This window comes from Episyrphus balteatus, chromosome 4 (assembly GCF_945859705.1).
Source record: "Episyrphus balteatus chromosome 4, idEpiBalt1.1, whole genome shotgun sequence".
In the NCBI taxonomy this organism is placed as follows: domain Eukaryota; kingdom Metazoa; phylum Arthropoda; class Insecta; order Diptera; family Syrphidae; genus Episyrphus; species Episyrphus balteatus.
The window spans coordinates 83,096,507-83,110,729 of record NC_079137.1 but is presented as its reverse complement, the minus strand read 5'-3'; the positions used below and the strand labels follow the sequence as shown (position 1 = coordinate 83,110,729).

Sequence of the window (14,223 nt, the reverse complement as noted above, 5' to 3'; positions counted from 1 at the left end):
TTAAGCAACCAGACTTCCTGGAAATTTTTGGTTTTCAGTTATGAATAGAGCTTAAAGAGACCTTTCATTTGATGTCTCACTCGATGGATTTGGAGGAACTTTTTTTAAATTGTTTTTTTTTTTTGCAAGCCTTGATTTTTTTTCGAAAATCTTAAAAAAATAGATTTTGTAATTTTTTTAGCTGAATGCATAGACCTGTCCACTGTTAAGGCCTAACTACATTGACTCAAAAAGTGAAAAAGTACAAAAGTGAAAATTTTCAAACGTATTTTTTTATAGTTTTTCCGGGTGGAAAACTAAAAATAATGACGCAGAAAGCTTATTTTTTTGGCTAAAAACAATTTTGTATCCTCTTTTTTACAAAATAATTTCGCTAGCGAGAAAAAAATTCTTTTCACTTTTGTACTTTTGCAAAAAGTGGTGAATGTAGTTAAGGCTTTACTCATATTTGTTAGGCAAAACTTTTTTCTAGCCTTTGATCCGAAAATATAACTTCAGAATGATTTCGATTGCAAAATATCCGAAAATATCGCTTCGGAATGATTTCGATTGCAAATACTTCTAGCAACTAGACCTCCTGCAAATTTTTTTGGTTTTCAGTTATGAATAGAGCTTAAAGAGACCTTTCATTTGATGTCTCACTCGATAGATTTGGAGGAAATTTTGTTAAATGGAACTATTTTTTGGCAAGGGGTGTTTTGATTTTTTCTGGATAAGCCTGGTACGCTGTTCGCGCTAAATTTTAGCCGAGATAAAATTCCCAAACAAGTTATAGATAATTTGTATGGGATCCATTTTAGCTCAGATAAAATTTTTCGATAATTTGTATGGGAGCTAAAATTTAGCGCGAGCAGCGTACCAGGCTTTAACGAAGAAAAAAATAACAAAAATAATAAAAAATTATTAAAATTATTTTTATTTTAAGTGGAGTGATTGAATATAATTCAATATAAGTTCAAGTGACCTCAACTCCAAAAATTTATAAAGCGTTTCGCCCAGGTACGACAGTGGGCTCTTAGTAAGGGTACGACAGATCTAACTGATGAGCCCACTGTCGTACCTGGGCGAAACGCTTTATAAATTTTTAGAGTTGAGGTCACTTGAACTTATATTGAATTTCATTTGTTAGTTCAATCGGTTATTCGATGGTCGCTCTAACTTGCAAACAACTTTACTCGTACTAGCGGTTTACAATGGGACTGGGACGCATTTTAACGAAATCAATGCAACCACCTCTAAAGGAACCGGAACTAACTTTTGTATTTACATCTTTGTATATAAATTTTCATAGTACTCTCACGAACCTAAAATTTACTAGCGCCATCCCAATGTCTGGAAAAGAATCATTTTTTCTAGCAATTTTATTGAAATCTGCACAGAAAGAAGGAGAAGCCAAGTTGGAACGAGAAGCAAAAAACGGGGAAGGATTCGACAAAGAAAGAGAAAATAAAGAATAGGAAAATAAAGAATAATAAAATGACAATGGAAAATGGCATTGACTTAATATATATGGACTGCTAGAAGCATATTCAGGTTGGTTCCACTTGTTTCTTCGCGATACTAGCGCCCTAAAAAAAAGCGGAGAATAGTAGCAACATTTTTGACAATTAATATTTGCCATTGACTTAATATATATGGACTGCTAGAAGCATATTCAGGTTGGTTCCACTTGTTTCTTCGCGATACTAGCGCCCTAAAAAAAAGCGGAGAATAACTGCAACATTTTTGACTAAGTGCGAAAGGAACAAATATAGAAAAACAGAGAAAGCACTACCTTTTAACGACAGATGTCATTCACTAAAAGTTTCCTCTTTTCGCCGTCTAAGGTTATACCGCTAGTAGAGCTAGAAAGATGTGGAATCATTTTTTTTCAATTTTTGTATGGAAAAGTCAAACGACTAGCAGTCCATATATAGTAGGTCAATGGAAAATGGAATTGATATACAAAGTTACATTTTTATTCATGATTCATCGTATAAATAGTCAAGCAAGTAATCGATTAACAAAGATCACTCACCCTTATAACCACAAGCTTCTAGTTCTCACGTCTACCCTTCAACCCTTCAAGCAAACAGGTCCGACCTCGGTCCGAATCCGCTCCGCCTGAGGCGGAGCTAAGTCCGACTTCGGATCAGAAACTGGTCCGAAGGCGGCTCAAATTAGTATGGAAATTATAATCACCGCGAAGTCGATTGCATATGTATTGGTGTGGTGAAAATCTCCATTCCGAGAAAAGGGAGCCGAAGGCGGACCTGAGTCGGAGCAGCGAAAACCTACCAGAAAGAGGAATAAAAAAGGGATGACGTTTCGCATTTGCGACCAAAAAAAGAACAAGATTTATTTTTTTTTTCACTGAAACTGTTTTATTTTTTATTTAATTTTGGCAAACGAAATTTTCACAATATATACAATATAAAATACAATACATTTTTTTCATTTTATTTTATTTGTTGTTGCTGCTGTTGTTGGTGTTTCTTTAGATGCCCAATTGCATGTTTCACCTTCTGCCTTTTTCTTCATCATTAGAGATTACATCTACAACACAAACAGAAACACATCACTTTAATCCAAACACTTTGAGCGATATATACAACATACCTTTTTTTGTTTCCATATTGTTAATAGTTTGATATAATTGTTTATAATTATACTTATATTTTATTAACAACGACACGAGACACGACGCGACTAAACACTTCAACAAAAAATAATAAAATGACGCTTTTGCTCTTGTTGGCTATGTCTGTCTACTTTTTTTTCCTTTTCTCAGTTTTCACCACGATTCTCTTAGACTTTGTGTTCATACACAAAAAGTTGCAAGTGTGTGAGTGCAACCCCGCTTTTCTCGGTCGGAGGTCGGACTGTCTTTTCTGGACTCCGTTTTCTTGCTTGAAGGGAAGCAAGAAAACGGAGTCCAGAAAAGACAGTCCGACCTCCGACCGAGATAAGCGGGGTTGCACTCACACACTTGCAACTTTTTGTGTATGAACACAAAGTCTAAGAGAATCGAGGTGAAAACTGAGAAAAGGAAAAAAAAGTAGACAGACATAGCCAACAAGAGCAAAAGCGTCATTTTGTTATTTTTTGTTGAAGTGTTTAGTCGCGTCGTGTCTGTCGTTGTTAATAAAATATAAGTGTAATTATAAACAATTATATCAAACTATTAACAATATGGAAACAAAAAAAGGTATGTTGTATATATCGCTCAAAGTGTTTGGATTAAAATGATGTGTTTCTGTTTGTGTTGTAGATGTAATCTCTAATGATGAAGAAAAAGGCAGAAGGTGAAACATGCGATTGGGCATCTAAAGAAACACCAACAACAGCAGCAACAACAAATAAAATAAAATGAAAAAAATGTATTCTATTTTATATTGTATATATTGTGAAAATTTCGTTTGCCAAAATTAAATAAAAAAAAAACAGTTTCAGTGAAAAAAAAAAATCTAGTTCTTTTTTTGGTCGCAAATGCGAAACGTCATCCCTTTTTTATTCCTCTTTCTGGTAGGTTTTCGCTGCTCCGACTCAGGTCCGCCTTCGGCTCCGTTTTCTCGGAATGGAGATTTTCACCACACCAATACATATGCAATCGACTTCGCGGTGATTATAATTTCCATACTAATTTGAGCCGCCTTCGGACCAGTTTCTGATCCGAAGTCGGACTCAGCTCCGCCTCAGGCGGAGCGGATTCGGACCGAGGTCGGACCTGTTTGCTTGAAGGGTAGGTGTTTATTTCTGAATTTTATCCGAAACATCTGATTTTGACGTCTTCAGTCGGCAAATGAAATACCACAAATTTCGTAATTTTTTGACAAATAAATTCCAATTCAAATTCATATCTGAGAAAAATAACTCCAGCTCTTAATAAATTATGAATACACCTCAACCAGGAATTTTGGATCCCGGTTCTCCACAGCGACCTCAACATCCTTTGGTACTGAAAAACTAAATATTTTTTCAATTTATATTCCTATTATATCCGTGCATTTATCTCTTCAGGCAAACTACCATTTCTCATCAGATGAGCTCCGAGTTCTTAAGGAATGTGATGTTGAATCATTTTTTCAAAGATCCCTTCCGTTTGGTACAGGTTTCGGATTGTCTGCTTATTTCGGTGTCAAACATGGTTATTTAAAGGCTAGCACATTTATTTTTATTCCAAACTTTTATTCTAATTGAATCATAATTTTAATGATTTCAGCCAAATGTGAAATTCGGAGCTCTACCAAAGGTAATGGTCGGTGTAATTGTTGGTTATTTTCTGGGTAAATTCAGCTACCAGCAAAAATGCGCAGAGAAAATAATGAGAATACCCGGTTCAAAACTGGGAGAAATGTTACGACAGAAGAAAAACAATGCCATGTATGGAATGTTGACTCCAGATAAAAATCTTGGAGCCGGAATTGCACTGTCTCCCTTCACTCCTAGCAATGCAGATATTTTTTCTGATGAATCGTTGAGATACGGAAAATCAAGTTCATTGGAATTGGACACTGAAAGTCGTCCAACGCTTTCAGGACTTGACGATATTTATCGTCCTTCCGTGGATGGTAAGATGGTTAGCTTTTGTCAGTCCTTTTCTCATGATTTTTTAACATCTCATGAATTCATTAATAATCTCATGATTTTTCAAATTTCTTTTAAAAAAGAATAAGAAAAACTATAATTTGTTGAAAACTTAATTTTAAAACAAACATAGCTTTTTGTCCATTATTTCTTACTATAATTTTAAAAGATTCAGAAAAAAGCCTATCCTATAATAGCTTGGGATATTCACTCTTAACCAAATTCGTTTTTGAAATATTTTCACTGCCATATTCGTCGGCCAACACTGAAAGAACATTTTCAAAAGTAACTTTACTGAAAAAAAAAATCAGAAATAGACTGAACGAGGATTTAATTTACTAGACTAATTCATTCCAATGACTTCACGAAAAATCAAAGTTCTTTTGACTTCAAACAAATTCGACAAATATTTCAGTAAAATTTATAACGAAAAATAAAATTAACAAAAAATACATATAATATTAGCTGCGTTCTTTTCGGAACATTTATCTGATGCCTAGTACTTAAAAATTGATTTTTCTAAGGGCTCCATGACGAATAAGCAATCTCATGATTTTGTTTGGGATCTCATGATAAAAATCACGATAAGTGTTCTTTTGAATCGGAAACGCTGCTTATGTCGCGGTATTTCAATTGGGGAACTACGAAAAAAAAGAAGAAAATGGTCATCCAGTATCATTTTTAAAACACCAAATCGCTTATAACTTTGATTGGCCAAATTTTTTCTAGCGATTCGCACGTCATAATAAATGCCCTAGTTGAAAATCTATAAAGAAATTGTTTTTGGATAGATGTGCAGTCGAAAAGTTTGTTCCTTTTCCCCATTTTATGTAAAAATGGAACGGAATAAGATTGCATACCTATCTATACCTGTTTCATATTCTTACAAGAAATACTAAAATGAAACTTGGTAAAATTCAACCGAATTCTTTAAAATGCGTCGGGGTAGAATAAATTTCATTTAAATTTGTATTTTGCATGAGAAAGCCTAAGAGTTTAACATTTTTCACTTTAGATCCTTCACCACAGTTCGAGACCGATCTTCCTGTTGTTGCACCAAAACAAGGAGTTACCTATGATGAATTACGCATGAAAAACCGAGAGGAATACATGAAAAAATCCCAAAGTATTTATTCGAGACCTTTGCCTGCAGAGGCTCCAACTGTAAGGCGATCAATGGGGTCTAACGATAACACCGAAGCTCAAAGGCCAACAGGAGAGAGAAATAAATATGGAGACACTTGGACAAATTAATTTTTTTTTTATTATTTATAAAATATAAAATGTTATTGTGAAGCTTGCGTATTTTTTTTTTTTTGTTTTAAATCATTATGAAGCTTTTAGTTTATTGAACCAATTTCATAAAGATATGCGCCCAAAAGTTTTGTCTAAAAAAATTGTTAAAAAAGAAATATTATAATAAAAGAACAAATGGATTGAAGAAATTTTATGCTTACTCCTTCTACATAATTACGAATATCAATTTTTTCATTCTGTGAGTGAGCACCATCATCACTTGCTCCAACTGGGATTAAGATAACATTTTTTCCAGTTGCCTCTTGCAATGTCAGTGTAACCGGAATCGAACCACCTTCGCGGGTCATATCAGGTTCAACATTGAATACATGTTTGACAGCTTTTTTTGCAGCCTCATAATGAGGGTGATGTGGGTTCTCGGTCCACGGCTTTCCAGCACCAACCAATTCAACTTTAAAATTATTCGGTGATCCTCGCTCAGCCCATTTGGCATTTAGGTAATCAATTACACATTGGGTGACCTGTTCTGGTTCTTGATTTGGCACCAATCGCATTGAAAATTTACCGATAACCTTCGCTGGGATGACTGTTTTCTGACCGTGTTCGTAAAAGGCACCCTCAATTCCGTGAACTGATAAACTAGGATAACGCCACCTGTGCATTAACAGTTGTGTTTTATCTTCTTTGTGAGGTAATTTGTTGGCTCCAATGTCACTCCTGGCAAGTTAAAATAAAAAGAAAATATACAATTAAAAAACCCTTTGTCATTATTTGTTATTTTAAAAATAACCTGTAGTCGTTCACATCGTAATCAATGTTTTTGTAGATTTCGTCTTCATTTTCCAATAAAGGAGCCACCTTTATATTAAAAATAAGCATTTAAAAACTGATAAACAGAATATATCTTTTAAACTTACATCCTTATAAATTCCAGGTATTAGGATTTTGCCATTATTATCAGTCAAAGTATTCATGAGGTAGATTAAATCAGGCATTGCTTCATGACTGAATAAGAATATTGTATATAAATTTATGCCAAATGCTGACTTAATTTTACTTACACAGTTCCCCCAAATACTCCACTATGTAGATCTTTCACTGCACATTCTACTTCAATGTTATAATACGCAATTCCTCTTAGACCATAAGTCAAACATGGACGGTTTTTACCCAACCAATAATTATCCGAAATACATACGAAATCTACATTTGCAAGAAAATCATCTGAAAAAAAAACGATCAATGAAATATTCACAATAAAAAAGAATTGATTAAGTATTACCTTTTTGAGCAATAAGAAGTTCATCCAAACCTTCGCTACCACTTTCCTCCATACCTTCGAATACAAACTTTATATTGACTGGCAGATCAATTTTTAACTTCTGATATGCTTCAATAGCATGAATCCAACATAGTACGGGCCCTTTGTCGTCTGTGGCTCCACGAGCATACAGCTTTCCATCAATTTCTGTTAATTCAAAAGGCTCAGTATTCCAACCGTCGTCTTTGAGAGCTGGTTGAACATCAAGATGTCCATAGACTACGACCGTTTTTTTCTTTGGGTCCTTCAAAATATAACGACATACATTAAGTACATGCAAACATTGTTCTTTTAAGTCATTATTTTTCTTACTTTTCCTAAAGTTCCAAGTATAACATTTGGTAAAGGAATTTCGGTACCATTTTGAAGCAATTGTTTCCCAACATCGACAAGTTTTATCTCTGTTCCCAAGCCACGAAGTTTATCAGCTGTCCATTCAACCTTAAAAGTTACATTTTTTTAGAGATAATAAAAACCGATATTCATATCTCCGGGGTGTTTGGGGTAAACGTGAAAATTTAACAAAAACAAAATCGAATGTTTGGAATGAAACAACAACTTGTGGTGGTTTTAAAATTAGTTCATAGACTGAAGTAAGACCTAATTATTAACAATTCGCTTTATGTTTTTTTTTTTTTTTTTAACAGGGACGTTTAATGAAATAAAAGTAATATTCGTTTAAAAATTTCACGGCTGACCACTTGAAATACATATGTAATCAGATACGCCGATTTGCTCTTAATAAAGATACGGGAGGGCAGAAGCGTTCTTTTAAAAAAGCCACGTTTCTGAAGTTCTTCTTTATTTCAGGGTCTTTTCTTTCTAGTATCCCCAATGAAAACCTCAAAAAAAACCTATGAATCGTTTTGTTACGTTTTCATAAAATGTAACAATAAGAACTGCATCTTAATTTATTTTATTTAGAACAGCTAAATACTAGCTTCAATTTACATGAATATACAAATTAAAAAAAAAAACATAATAATTAGGTATAAATTACAAAATCGAGTAATAATTTGATTGAACATTGCATTTAAAGGAGAAAATCGTTCGTAATTGGTACGATAGTTTGAGATTAATATACCTACTATTGGGGACATTTCTGAAATTTCGTTGAGGAATATTAAAATTAATGCGAGACAAAAGGTGCAAAGGGTCTATTTTTCCATTAATTAATTTTTCAATGAACGAAAAACATAAATAAGACCTTCTATTCTGGAGACAAGGCATGTCAATAAGTTTAAATCTGTCTATGTATGGGGTGGGGTCGTAAGGGCTGTCCCAACCTAGGTATCTTAAGGCAAATCGCAAAAACCTTTTTTGAACCCGTTCTAGGCTCGCTATGTGACACTCATAATGAGGTGACCAAACCTCCAGGATCGGTCTAACAAAAGTTACGAATAGCTGTTATGCATCTTTAGAATTATTCGCTGTACTTAATTGATTTGATAATTTTATCACGTTTCCACTCAAACACCACATAATAAATGATCAGAATGAATTCATACCATCTTCTGGATCTCGGGACGAGTTTCTGGCCATGCTGATACGGATTTGATAGCGCAGGCTATTTTAAGATTTTCAATGTAGCGCAACTTGTTGTTCTCGATTTCTCTGCGATGTAGTAAGGAATTTTTTATATTTTTATATTTTATATCAATGTTAATTATTCGGGATTTGACTTGCATTAAAAATAATTGTAAGCTCTTTCAATAAGAGCTAAAGAATACTTAAAATTCAGATTGAATCAAAATCAATAAATTAAATGCAGCTCATAATGATTGCAAATATTTAGTATTGCAATTATGTAGTAACATTTTGTATCCATACCAATGAATATCGAAGTGAAACATATGCACAAAGTGTCTAGGTATCTAGCTTATAGAACAGCATAGGTAGTACACTTGTAGCTAGTTAAAAAGGAAATTACTCACTTGAATGTTGTTTAAGGAAAAGCCAAGTTGCTATGTAGCTAAGCAACTTAATCTCTGGATTTAGAATAAATTATGGCCGCAATAGCTTTAGCTTCGATATCGTCGGTTGACAGGTAAGATACCGATTTTAGATTTATAAAATCAAACCATTTGTTCGAGTAGGTAGGTATTACATATCTCAGTAAAAGTTAACTCACATGAATTTAATTAATGGTAAGACTTTTTTTCAAGTAAAAATAATGCACTTCTTGTAGTCTGATTGCTTAAATTACTTTTTGTTTTCAAGTCTAATTCCAAAAAAACAAAAATAAATATAACTTACCCAAATAATTGGCTTAGAACATTCGGAACCTCAGACATTTTGTTTAAGTTTATTGTTTGATACAAATTACAAATAAAAAAAGAATCCGAAATTTAACTGGAAGACAGACGTCTGTACGTAATTAGATTTCTCTCTATACTGAACTTGAATTAGGGTACTACTGAGAGAGTATACTGTCTATAATCTGCTTTCTGCTAGTTGGTTTACTAATACACTAACTACTGATACCACAATATGTTGATGTATTCTGGAAATATGTACACGAAACACGATAAACAACCAACGGCACCGAGCCGAGCACCCACTAAACTCTGAAGAATGAGCAGAACAGTAATTGTCAATTTGACACAGAGAGAATCATCTGTGTTTCGCCCCGGCAAACTTCCAATAACATGTCATCACTGCTTTCTATGAGTTTTATATTCTTTGTTCAGCAATTAATTTAAAAAATATAACCTATACTAGAGCAATAATCATCTGTACCTTTATTTTAACACCCCTAATTTAAGAAAAAAATAAAATTTTGCAACGTCAACAGCCAAAACAAGATAAAATTTTCCTCTCACATTTTAGAGAAATAGAAATTCTGTTAGGAATTCCTAGGTATTTCATCAAAAAGTGATGTGTCTCTTGCGCTATGATGATAAACATTTTGTATTCGTTTCTTTTGTTTATTCTATCTGCGGGTAGTAGATAGGCCTGCAATCGTTGACCACAACCATCGCTGGACGGGTGTGTGAGAATTAGTCACTGTTGGAAAAATAAAAATTGAAATGAGTGCGTAGTGCATACCGATACTAATATGTATGTAATGCACAGGCACACGTACATAGCTACTTATTTTTAGAGTTAAAAATTAAATTCAGAAGATTTTTATATAAGTTTTCCTATAGATTTTAAAAGTTATAAGAAATTATTTAACTTTAAAGTTCATTTGACCTTAACTTTGTTTATTTTGTTATAAGAAATGTTAAAAAAAAACACATTATTTGATTTTTTTTTAACTATTTAACTTTTTATTGAAAATTTAGTAATGGAATAAAATGAGAAGACTCAATAATGGTTTTGTTTTAATTAATAAAGACGTAAGAGAAGAAACGGTTAGTACATAACTGCATACAAAAATTGATATTTAATAAATGTTTACATAATGTGTGCAAAAAAGAACCACTCTTCCAAATCGGTTTTTTCATCTTCAAAATACATGTAGAATCAACTCTTTTGAAAATAATTTGTTGATGTAGTTCGTAGTACTGTTAGTAAGAAAAACATCATAATTATTATTCGTATCGTACCCTTCGTCTCGAAAAGTCATCATGTTATAGAAGACTATACACAATACCAATTGGCTGACAAAAGCCAGTTACTTAGACCTCAGAGAAATTTTATCTGGAAACTGAGCTAGCGAATCCTAATATTTGTCTCTTAAGTTTTTACAAACAGAATTGAGAATTTGAATTTGAGAAATCTTTAACTGTTCTAAGGTCTCTGAGACCTCCAAGACGTGAACTACAAATGTAGCTTAATATTTACACTAAAGCTCAGTTCACATATTTAGAAGATCTCTCAATATTGGCACATTTTTTCAATTTTATTTGGTAATTCGAAAATATGTGACCAAATAATTTTGGAATAACTTTCATTCGTTTAAACTAATTTTGATTTAATTTATTTACCCGACTCATCGCAACTCGACTCAGGTAAGAACTCGACCTGAGTCGAGTGAGTTGCGGTGAGTCGGGTTATCTTGAGTCGGGCTATGGGTTGAATCGGGCTGTCGTGAGTCGGGGTGTACAAAGTCGTGTTGTCCTGAGTCGGGCTATACCCTTCCCCTGAAAAAAAGCTATTGCACAATTTTTGTAATTTTTGTCTTCATATTGTGCCTTAAATTTTATTTTTGAATGTACAATGAGTCATTTAAAAGTAGAACTTTTAAAATTTGTTTGTGATTTTACAGTTTTTTTTTTTTAAGTGGGGTTTTCAATAAATTATAGAGTGAATAGTTTGAGGCTAAAAGAGTCTGTAAATGATTTTTTTTTAACTTTAAATTTTTCTCTTTTAAATGTAATTTATTATTACTTGCTTGCAAAAATTCACTTGCATGCGGCTTTTTTATTAGCCGCGTTACGGATATTTATTTTACACCCTAGAGGTGTTTATCAAACGTTTAGCTTAAATGCAGTTAGACTAAAAAATTAAAAATTCAGTTTTTTTTTAAATCAAAATTAGCCTAGTTTAAACGAATTAGCCTGAAAGCTTATTATTTTACCTTTTATATGACGCTTCAATCATATTTCTACAAAGCCTACAAAAAAGAAAACATTTTTTAAAGACGAAATTTCAAACTGTGATTACTGTACTTCCCACACTGGTGGCTGCTCACAGTTTAATTACATACAACAGATTTCCACAGGTGTTTCGAGGTATTTTTCAATATAAGATCACTTCGATACTAAAGAAGTTTTCACTTCAAAAACAAAAGCAGTACAAACTGACTTTAATAACCGCCCGTATAGAGAATGTCAACTTTTAATAAAATTTTAAAAGATCGTTTAAAGGAAATATTGGAAAAAAAATGTCATGAAGATTTCTCAATTTCTCATGATTCTTTATGTTCGTTACTTACCTAGGTACCGCAATTGGCTCCCTCTTCATCTCAAATTCTTGGCTTACATATTTTAACTCTGTAAAATGGAGACTCCACAAGGTGTTAATCTTCCAATTATTAAAATTTCCATTTTTAAAAGTTAGTTACGCATTTAATTTTAATTGAGACTTTCGTATTTTTACGAATTTTTGACAAAGAAATTAAATTAAAGTTAAATAAAATAAAAAAACAACTGAAAAAGTTAACACGATTTAAGAAGAACACAACCTAACTTAAAATAGGAATTTAAGTTCTTTGACAGCGGAATCCATCCGTTGACTTTTTTCCCCCATTGTTTAGAGCTTTAACGAACTCAATGACCTTGCATTGAGTTGATCCATTTTGATTTCCCGCAGGAATTCCTTCGACACCTTGCAATTTGGACAAATTGCTAGATCCATTAAAAATTTTACCTTAAAGAAATTACATTTAATATATTTTTTAATAAAATATATAATTTTAATAAACCTTCTTGTGTTTGTTGCATTGTCGAACAATGCGTCCAAATGAAAACATTACGCATTTGGTACAAAATAGTGCAGTCTGCTCGCGATAGCAAATGCATTCGTTTAAATTTTCATTTTCCGTTTGTTTAGAGACCATTTTAATTATGATTTGTGTTTTAAAAATTATTATTATTTAATAAATTAGAGAATTTATTTCACGAATATTTCTGTTTTTACTTTTTACTGTTTTAGTAGCTTGTTTTCATTTTTTGTTTTCCGGGGGTATTTCTGATAACGGTAGTCATTTTTTTTAATATCGCGTCCAGGGATGCTCCGGAGTTTTATTTCCTTTACATAACATCTACATGAGCAAAAAAAAAAAAGGAATGTAAAAGCCTGATACAGCCTGGTACGCAGTTCGAGCTAAATTTTAGCGCAGATAAAATTCCCATACAAGTTATCGATAATTTGTATGGGATCCATTTTAGCTAGTCTAAAATTTTTCGATAATTTGTATGGGAGATAAAATTTATTTCGAACAGTGTACCAGGCTTTTCGAGTTTTTCTTGTATTTTTCATATATGTTTTACAAAGAGATACAAAAATGGATGCTAAGCCCAAACGGCTAAGGTGTTGTTGCATTTAACATGTAAATTGCTTAGCCCCGACTGCGTTTTTTTTTTGTGTCCAGTTAAAGCCTGGTACGCTGCTCGCGCTAAATTTTAGCTCCCATACAAATTATCGAAAATTTTTAGCCGAGATAAAATGGATCCCATACAAATTATCGATAACTTGTATGGGAATGTTATCTTGGCTAAAATTTAGCGCGAGCAGCGTACCAGGGTTAAGTATGGTACGCTGTTCGCGCTAAATTTTAGCCGAGATAAAAATGCCATACAAGTTATCGATAATTTGTATGGGACTCATCTCGGATAAAATTTTTCGATAATTTGTATGGGTGCTAAAATTTAGCGCGAGCTGCGTACCAGGCTTTAAGCCTGGTACGCTGCTCGCGCTAAATTTTAGCTGAGATAAAATTCCGATACAAGTTATCGATAACTTGTATGGGATCCATTTTATCTCGGCTAAAAATTTTCGATAATTTGTATGGGAGTTAAAATTTAGCGCGAGCAGCGTACCAGGCTTTAAGACCAAAATTGTAATAAAAAACACACCTATTGTTTTTGTATGACCCTGGCTACACTGGTGTGGAATCTCATCTTTTTATGAGTTTTCTACTACAGCCAGGTACCCAGCTCGAGATAAATTTTAGCTCCCATACAAATTATCGAAAAATTTTAGCCGAGCTAAAATCTATTCCATACTAATTATCGATAACTTGTATACGAATTTTATCTCGGCTAGAATTTAGCTCGAAATGCGTACCAGGCTTACGTAATTTTAAAATGAAATGGAAGGAATTTTAAAAACCCTATTTTTCTTATTTTTAAAATTCGATTGGCAGTCTACTTGCAGCCGTTTCATTTTACTAATTTCGTTTTCCTTCACTCCAATGAGTGTAGCATTTTAGTACTTATTTCTGCGCTTTTTTTCTATTTTGTGCTCCTACACGCCACAGAAGGGTAAAAAATGGTTTACTACAGAGTAAAATTCTAGTACTGCGGAGAAATTGGGGATGTTACGAATATTCGCATCCGCACCCACAAATGCGGGACTCCCGCATGAGTTTTGACAATTGACATCCACCTCCGCGATAATCATGCCGATTT

The 14,223-nt window shown here is 33.2% G+C and overlaps 2 protein-coding genes and 1 long non-coding RNA gene across 3 annotated transcripts; 2 read left to right on the top strand and 1 right to left on the bottom strand.

The window, feature by feature from the left end:
* Positions 1-3,758: 3,758 nt before the first annotated feature.
* LOC129918615 (OCIA domain-containing protein 1) lies at positions 3,759-5,862 on the top strand. The gene is made up of 4 exons (XM_055999238.1): positions 3,759-3,934; positions 4,000-4,137; positions 4,202-4,550; positions 5,582-5,862. Exons 1-4 carry the CDS (start codon positions 3,872-3,874, stop codon positions 5,818-5,820), a joined length of 789 nt encoding a protein of 262 aa, XP_055855213.1. The 5' UTR covers positions 3,759-3,871; the 3' UTR covers positions 5,821-5,862.
* Positions 5,808-9,718, bottom strand: LOC129918614 (cytosolic non-specific dipeptidase). Its single transcript, XM_055999237.1, has 9 exons — positions 9,401-9,718; positions 8,653-8,758; positions 7,457-7,585; positions 7,106-7,388; positions 6,885-7,047; positions 6,741-6,828; positions 6,614-6,681; positions 6,024-6,540; positions 5,808-5,954 (listed from the first exon to the last, which is right to left on the bottom strand). Exons 1-9 carry the CDS (start codon positions 9,436-9,438, stop codon positions 5,907-5,909), a joined length of 1,440 nt encoding a protein of 479 aa, XP_055855212.1. The 5' UTR covers positions 9,439-9,718; the 3' UTR covers positions 5,808-5,906.
* Positions 9,719-9,742: 24 nt separating this feature from the next.
* Positions 9,743-10,460, top strand: LOC129918616 (uncharacterized). The gene is made up of 2 exons (XR_008772976.1): positions 9,743-10,003; positions 10,094-10,460. It is a non-coding gene; the product is annotated as an uncharacterized LOC129918616 (long non-coding RNA).
* The last annotated feature ends 3,763 nt before the right edge of the window (positions 10,461-14,223 follow it).

Coding starts and splice junctions, on each gene's coding strand:
- LOC129918614 (XM_055999237.1), bottom strand. CDS start 9,438: ATGTCTGAGGTTCCGAATGTTCTAAGCCAATTATTTGG. Junction 7,586..8,652: donor GTCCCGAGATCCAGAAGATG/GTATGAATTCAT, acceptor GTAACTTTTAAG/GTTGAATGGACAGCTGATAA. Junction 6,682..6,740: donor TACCTGGAATTTATAAGGAT/GTAAGTTTAAAA, acceptor TTTAATATAAAG/GTGGCTCCTTTATTGGAAAA.
- LOC129918615 (XM_055999238.1), top strand. CDS start 3,872: ATGAATACACCTCAACCAGGAATTTTGGATCCCGGTTCTCCACAGCGA. Junction 4,138..4,201: donor TCAAACATGGTTATTTAAAG/GCTAGCACATTT, acceptor TAATGATTTCAG/CCAAATGTGAAATTCGGAGC. Junction 4,551..5,581: donor TTATCGTCCTTCCGTGGATG/GTAAGATGGTTA, acceptor TTTTCACTTTAG/ATCCTTCACCACAGTTCGAG.